The sequence below is a fragment of the Lycium ferocissimum genome, chromosome 8 (genome assembly GCF_029784015.1).
Source record: "Lycium ferocissimum isolate CSIRO_LF1 chromosome 8, AGI_CSIRO_Lferr_CH_V1, whole genome shotgun sequence".
NCBI classification, from domain to species: domain Eukaryota; kingdom Viridiplantae; phylum Streptophyta; class Magnoliopsida; order Solanales; family Solanaceae; genus Lycium; species Lycium ferocissimum.
In genome coordinates, this window is record NC_081349.1 from 16,896,484 (window position 1) to 16,904,694 (window position 8,211).

Here is an 8,211-nt window from a genome sequence, read left to right on the forward strand (position 1 = left end):
CAAAGAATACTAACAAAAGAAATTCAATTTACTACTAGGAATGACAATAATGTTGGATATCTATTTTTTAGTTTTGCATAATTGGTTTAGAGAGTGAAGATACATAACTTAAGTTTTTTTTTTCTTGTCATGTAATTAATACTACTTATTAGCCGTACTCATTTTAGCATGACTTATTATTTTTAGATTATGGTCATTTTCTTTATGGCTTATTAATTAGCAATATTTATTTTAACTGATTTTATTATCTTTTGTTGAATATTTTAATACAATGTCATCACTCTTCTCACATTTTGTATTATTTTCTTATGAAACACCTTAATTACATAGTTGTATTTTGCTAGGACTAAAGAAATATTTGAAGTAAAAGTTATATGTTTTGTATCAAGACTATTTCGAAAAAAAACCCGAATAACCCGAGAAAATCCGAGGTTGAAAAATTCGAATTTTATTGGTTTGGTTTGGTGTATAAATTTAAAAACCCGACGCAATTGGTTTGGTTTGGTGTTTAAAAAATCCCAATCAACCCGGTTCATGTATACCCCTAACTATTAGTATGAAGAGAGAGTGCATTAAACTATTCATGTTATGCTTATTAAGAGCTTAGGAACCAAGAAATAGGTCAAAGAACCATAAGAATAAAAAAGGAAATAGGTCAAAGAACCAAATTGGTCGGTCCTAGATCTTAGAATCCAATAAAGTTAAAGGCATATTTTTAACACATTAATAACTTATTTACGAGTTACAAGTTACAGATGAACATTTTCATCAAAATAAAGGTGACAAATCTATAAAGATTTGTACTTGAAAATTTACTATGTCTACAAGTCTTCTCTAAAAATCTTTTGAATATTCAACTCAAAACTAAATATTACTAATAAGTAATATATAATGAGAATTTTATTAAAATTATGGAGCCGTGGGAGTGAGAGAGATATATTTATTACAAATGAGTTAGTCAATCGGACGGGACAGTATAAACCTTCATTCTCATAGCACAGAACTTTATAATTGAAATGACAAATTTTGGAATGATATATAAAGTGAGCAGTAAGATACAAGTGAGATAAAAATATAAATTATGGCAATATAATTTTTTTTAATAACAACTTTCTTACGTGGCATCTACTTAGTGGCAAAATAATGATATGGCGATAACATGTTATTTTTTTAGTACTGAAAATTTGTTTTTTCGGTGATTTGTATTTTCTGGGCAACTAACATAGTTTGATAATTTTTATTGCTACAAAAAGCTAATTATGTCGACTTTAAAGTTACAAACATTTAATTTTCTTAATTTTATTATTATAAAAGGTAGTTTTATATTCCTTTTATCCCAATTTATATGACTATTTATTTTTCGAGATTCAAATTATGTAAACTTCGATCAACGTTTTATAATATATTTTTTCATCACATTGACATATGAAAAATTGCAACTTATAACACTGTCATATAGCTTTTCAATATTTAAATTGTAATTCTCAAAAAGCAAAAAGTGTCATGGACTGAGTAATTTTTGGGACCATCAATTAAATTGAGCTGAAGTTTGTTAGGTCCATTTTTCACAATAAAAATTAGTAGTGGTCAATGTGGTGTCCATGCAGCAAAAAGAGGGGTAAACGCAAACACAAATATTGTACAAAGCTCAATCCAAATTGTCATGCAAAACTCCTGAGCAAAACTACAAATCAGAGATAGCAGACAAGTTACCAGAATTTAACTTTTCTCTACAAATTTTGTTGATACATCAGAAGAAAAAGGGAAAAAGACTAATCAGACCTTGAAAATCTGTCTCCCTAATAATCAATTCTATTTTTTGACCCTTCACATTTTTTCTGTAACTGCCCTTTTGTCTTCACAATAAAGAAAAAAAACTGCCTAGGTAGAATAAAACTTTGGCTACTCTTTTGTCATTTTCATTCCTTACTTCTCCTGGAAAATTTCAAATAGAATAAACTCTATACATAAAAGGGTATTACTATAATGTTACAAAGAACAAAAAAAGCAACTTCAAAAAAAGCAACTTCTTTTTATTCTTTTACATTTCAAATTTGAAATGTATATTCATGTTCAAGAGGTAAAGTTGGAGAAGCAGAGACGCTTTTTAACTTTATCTTTAGCGTGTGAGAAGAAACCCCAAATGTTTAAAAATCAATTACTAGTACTCCCACCTTTCTAATTTACTTGTCTTATTTTCTTTTTGATCTGTTTCAAAAAGTTTAGTAAGTTAACAATTAAAACATCTTACATGACAAGTTTAAAATCCCAAGATTCAAAAGATAATTAGTATAATACACACGTATTTGATTTAGAACCACAAGATTTAAAAGTCTTTCTTTATTTCTTAAACTCCGTACATAATCAAACTAAGACATTTAGGATCTGTTGGCCATGAGAATGTTTCACTTTTTTCGTATATTTTTTCACTTTATTTGAAAATCAGTAGTGTTTGGAAAATTTCAAATACAGCTTGAAGTTATATTTAAAATTTGAAAAATACTTATAATCCTTTTTTCACTTTCAGTACATTGAAACGATCAAATATTAATTACAAAAACTATACCAAACACAACCTCATCTTCAATTCCAATTTCAAAATTATAAATAAAACGAAAAAATATTTAATTTTCATGATCATTTGCCTACTTAAATTGGAACGAGGGAGTAATTCTTTTGAAGTTAGAGAAAAAAAGATTCTCTCGGGAGTGTTGCTGAGACTACTTTGGTTTCTTTTCTCACTTTTGATTTTCTTTGTACCCTGTCTCTCTCTCTGTCTTTTTCTTTATTTCTTGTTTGCTTAACATAAGTCATCTTCACATTTAACTTTATTTTTTCTAAGTTTTCTTGAAGAGGATATTTAGTATTTTGGGTTGTGTAACACAATATCAACCTGGGGTTGCCCTTTTCTTTCTTGTTTCTTCAGTGAAACATAAAAAAAGCTGAAATCTTTACAACATTATTATAGTTTTACTATAGTTTCATGTATTTCTGCATTCAAAAGAAGCTACATTTTTCTAGTAAGTTCTTGAATAGGGTCTGTTAACAGCTAGCTGGTTTTGTGTTGGTTTTTTGGGGATTGTGATATCTTGGTTTAGAGGGTTTGTGGGATTTTGGGTTTTGTGCGGAAATTTGCACAGCATTGTGAAGAAGCAGAGTTATGGCAGGACGTGCAGCAGCACCAAAACAAGATGAGAATGTACCACACCCTGTGAAAGATCAGCTTCCAAATGTTTCTTACTGCATTACTAGTCCTCCTCCTTGGCGTGAGTTTCTGTCAACTTTCTTGCAAACACATTCTGTGTTTCATGCATATTTTAAAGAATATATGGGTGTGCTGGGTATGAAGGAAAATGTTTTCCGCGAAAATAAATGAGTTTCTTGCTTATTTTCTTGTGTTGAACATGTAGCAAAAATATTAATTTAAAAGTATTTGTATATAATCTAGACAAATACTGGTCGGGGTGGGGTAGTAGTGTCGGGTGGTGGGGGTGGAGTGAAAATGAGTTGTGTTGGAGGATGTGGGGTACACAAATGGAATGTCATTTGTGAACTTAGTTTTCCTTAACAGGGAAGTCATTTTTCTCATTTTTAAGGAATTTGTTTTTCTTAAAGAAAATATTTTTCAAAATTTTTGACCAACCGAACATGGGATTCATACTGAACACACCCTATATTTTGTTTCATTTGCCAGACACTGAGTTTCTCTTAAAATAATGTATTGTATATGTGATGATTGTCTCTGTAAAAATCTTAGAATTAATGGTTTTAATTTGTTGTTCTTCGCATGCATTCTGGCAGTGTATGATTTACAAATTGTCATTCTATTAGTTACAGAGTAGCTAGTTGTTGCTTCAGTTTTTATTTCTTGAATCAAAGACCTTTCAGGTCAAAGATATTCAGTGGGCGTTTGGACATAAAAATGTGAAATTTGGAAAAAAAATATGAAAAATAGTACATTTGGATATTGAAGTTGTGTTTGGACATGAATACAGCTTGGAAAAATGTTGATTTTTTTGTGAGTGAAAAAATGTGAAAACAGGTATTTGGAGTTTTTCGAATTCCGGAAAAATTGTAACAATTCTATGTTCAAACATGATTCCGGAATACAATTCCGGAGAAAAGTGAAAATTATCCATGGCCAAACGGGCCCTTAGTCTACTGCATGTTATTTTCTGCATGTTATTTTCTCCTACCCCTCTCCTAATTTTTTGGGTTTTTCCGTCTTTTGTTGTGGATTTAATGCCTCTATGTTTGATTAATGGACATGTTTAACCAAAATGAAGAAGATATGTTTAATTTCTTGTTGCAGCTGAGGCCATATTACTTGGATTTCAGCACTATATTGTTATGCTTGGCACAACTGTACTAATCCCTTCAACTCTGGTTCCCCAAATGGGGGGTGGAAAAGTAAGAATTACCATCATATTCAAATTCTTGTTATAGTTTCTTTTAGGAACTTATGGCTTTAATTATCTCTCAACTTGGGTTCCATATTATCCATGTTTTACTGGCCAGGAAGAGAAAGCGAAGGTGATTCAGACATTGCTCTTTGTTGCTGGTTTGAATACACTGACTCAGACTTTGTTTGGTACAAGACTACCTGCTGTTATTGGAGGCTCTTATACTTTTGTGCCAACAACACTCTCGATTGTCCTGGCTGCTCGATATAACGATGCTTTGAACCCTCAGGAGGTCAGCTAATTAGAATCTGTGTCAATTTGCTGCATTCCTACTGATGTTGATGCTATGATTTGAATTGGTCTTTTCTCTTACATAAATAGAAATTTGAGAGGATAATGCGAGGGATTCAGGGAGCCATGATTGTAGCTTCAACTCTTCAGATTGTTATTGGCTTTAGTGGCCTATGGCGGAATGTGACAAGGTGAGTTAAATGATTCCCCAAGTATATGACCACAAAGACGAAGAAATAAAAAGAATTAGAAGACTGATTCTGATAAATACTTCTTGATTCCATTTTTTTCTTTATTTTTTTCTATGTAATGTCAAAGACTTAAGGTTAACTAGTTAGACCTGCTTCCCATTTCAAAATTTCAGGCTCATCAGTCCACTCTCCGCAATTCCATTGGTAGCTCTATCAGGATTTGGATTATACGAATTTGGTTTTCCTCTGGTAATATGTTTGTGTTATATCTGTAGAAATTAGATTATGTCTGAAATGATAAGCTTGATAACTGACTCTTTTTGCGTATAGGTAGCAAAATGTGCTGAAATTGGATTGCCGCAGCTTATCGTTCTCATAATCTTTTCACAGGTGCATTTGGTCACAAATTTCCTAGATGGTTCTAGTTCACTTAATGGACTTCAAATAATATTGCTCTTGATCTTTTTTTATTGCTCTTGATCTGACTTTTACAAGTTCAACTAACATTTTACCAAATGTTTCTGCACTTTATGCAGTACATACCCCATTTGATGAAAGGGGATAAGCATGTCTTCGATCGGTTTGCTGTTATATTCTCTGTTGTGATTGTATGGGTTTATGCTCACATTCTCACTGTTGCTGGTACTTACAAAAATGCACCAATGAAGACTCAACTTAGCTGCAGAACTGATCGTGCTGGAATTATCAGTGGATCTCCGTGGTAAGGGCTATTATCCCCCCAATATACAGACACTGAGTAGGCAATCACACATAATTGTTGGATATGCCTCACATAATGTCAAACAGGTTATGTAAGTAGTAAAAAGAGGTATACTGTTAACCATGAACAGTTAGCTAAGCCTTCCACTTATATATCTTGGACAGGATTAGAGTTCCATATCCATTTCAATGGGGAGCTCCCACATTTGATGCTGGAGAAGCATTTGCAATGATGGCAGCTTCATTTGTTGCGCTTGTTGAGGTTAGTTAATTTCAATGTGTTTCTCACATGTTATACTCCATCTGATTCTGATTCTCTTCCATGTGTTTGAAGTTTACTTATTAGCTACTTGAAAGGTTCCCTGACTGATACAAAATTCTCTTCATGTTTTGACTGTCAACAGTCTACTGGTACTTTTTTTGCCGTGTCAAGGTATGCCAGTGCAACTCCTATACCTCCTTCTGTCCTTAGCCGTGGTGTAGGTTGGCAGGTAAATCTACTAAATCACTGCACGGCCAATTCTATATCTCCTCAAATGTAGATATTTTCATCTCTCATAGCTTAAACTCCAAATGTCATTTTATGTTTACCTATGTTATAAAATGAATGTTATCTCAATTCACCTATTGTTCAAGGTTATTCTCATTTAATTGACTGTGGCTCTAAAATTAGTTTTCCTTGTCTCTTTAAGGGTGTTGGCATATTGTTCTCAGGAATATTTGGAACCGGAAATGGCTCAACTGTATCTCCGTAAGACTCTTGTCAAGCACTACCAAAAATGAAATTTTGCCACTAGTGTGCAAGCATAGTCCTTACTTTCATCACAAAGAACCTTACCTTTTCCTTTCTATTCAATAGGGAAAATGCTGGCCTGCTGGCATTAACCCGTGTTGGGAGCAGGAGGGTTGTTCAAATATCTGCTGGTTTCATGATCTTCTTCTCGATTCTTGGTAAGTTGTTTGCTGCATGTAGTTGTTTAAGACAGATGAATTCTTGGAAAAATATTACTCCGCTACATTCTTTAGCACAGCGTATTTCGTTCATGGTTAAACTTGTGTTTATCCAGGGAAATTTGGAGCTGTCTTTGCGTCAATCCCTGCACCAATAGTTGCAGCATTGTATTGTCTCTTCTTTGCCTATGTTGGTATGTATCATCAGTTAATGTCTTTGGTGACAAAAAAGATATTGCAATGACAACTATAGCATGAAAATGTTTGGCCTTAATGTGTTTGCAGGTTCAGCTGGTCTCAGTTTTCTCCAGTTCTGCAACTTAAATAGCTTTAGAACAAAGTTCATTCTAGGATTCTCAGTTTTCATGGGCTTATCCATTCCACAGTACTTCAATGAATATACAGCAATAAATGGATATGGTCCTGTTCATACTAGAGCTAGATGGGTAAGTAACCTTCGCAATTCCCTTTCCATTTACTGTCAACATAATATCACAATTTTATCCTCCATCATACTTTGGGGTCATTCTTACCCTCGTTGTTAGCAAATCATCTTGAATTGCTTTTGTCCCTGATGGAGCTCCAGCATGGCCCTAACCAAAGTATACTAGAGGGTAATTTTAAACCAAGCTCAAAAGTTGAAGAGTAACTTTTTCCGAATGTATTTTGACACGTGGAGTCAACCCCGTCTATATTGGAGTTCCATTACGATCAAAGACAGATATGAGAAGTTTCTCTAACAACAAGGGTATGAATGGTGTCAAAGTATAACGATAGTTAATAAGTAAAACTTAGACATTTTCCCTTGTCAGTACTTTAATTTTTCTTCTTTTACCCTGCTTGATTTCCTGCATTTTGTTCTTTTTACCAGTTCAACGACATGATTAACGTGCCCTTCTCGTCGGAACCATTTGTTGCTGGTTCATTGGCATTATTCCTGGATGTATCGCTGCACCGAAAAGACGCTGCAACAAGGAAGGACAGGGGCATGCCATGGTGGGATAAATTCAAGTCATTCAAAACAGATACAAGAAGTGAAGAATTCTATTCATTGCCCTTCAATCTCAACAAGTTTTTCCCATCTGTATGATTGAAGGAATATATAGATAATCCAAACTTTATAGTCCCTCAATAACTCATTGTGGGTATCAATTTATTAACCAAACATTTTGTATTGCCCCTTAATCTTCTTGTTTCCAGTAAAGTTTAAGCATCAGTCTGAATGAGTGACTTGTTTACTGAACAATACACTCCTAATGCTGTTTGTTACAGAGGTAATGCACCAAGTATATGCCTATCAATTAAAATTCGTACAAAAAGGTAGCTTTATTATGAGTTCTCTGCGTTTTGCACCCCTAATGTATACAATATTTTTTGATTTGCACTATCTTTTGTTTCCTACAATTTTCCCCTTGATAAATTCATTTCTTTACAATATCCTAGTTTCTGTTTGATTTGGAATGAGCATGTGTGCATTAAATCATATTTTTGCGTTGCCATCTTTTGGGGTGGTCTTTAGATTTTGTCCCTCATCTTTGTGGGCTATAAATTTTGCCCTTTGCGTAGAAACCCTGAGGTTCTAAGTTCGAACTCCCGTTCAGGCATAAAATAAAAGATAATTCTCAAGGCAAGATTTGGGAAAGTCATGCCGGAGC

The 8,211-nt window shown here is 33.5% G+C and overlaps 1 protein-coding gene across 1 annotated transcript; it reads left to right on the forward strand.

Moving 5' to 3' along the window:
- Positions 1 to 2,728: 2,728 nt before the first annotated feature.
- Positions 2,729 to 7,910, forward strand: LOC132067386 (nucleobase-ascorbate transporter 7-like). The gene is made up of 14 exons (XM_059460593.1): positions 2,729 to 3,266; positions 4,313 to 4,410; positions 4,519 to 4,695; positions 4,785 to 4,885; positions 5,059 to 5,134; positions 5,216 to 5,275; positions 5,422 to 5,606; positions 5,771 to 5,867; positions 6,010 to 6,096; positions 6,298 to 6,356; positions 6,465 to 6,556; positions 6,673 to 6,750; positions 6,842 to 7,002; positions 7,428 to 7,910. Exons 1-14 carry the CDS (start codon positions 3,161 to 3,163, stop codon positions 7,644 to 7,646), a joined length of 1,596 nt encoding a protein of 531 aa, XP_059316576.1. The 5' UTR covers positions 2,729 to 3,160; the 3' UTR covers positions 7,647 to 7,910.
- Positions 7,911 to 8,211: the final 301 nt, after the last annotated feature.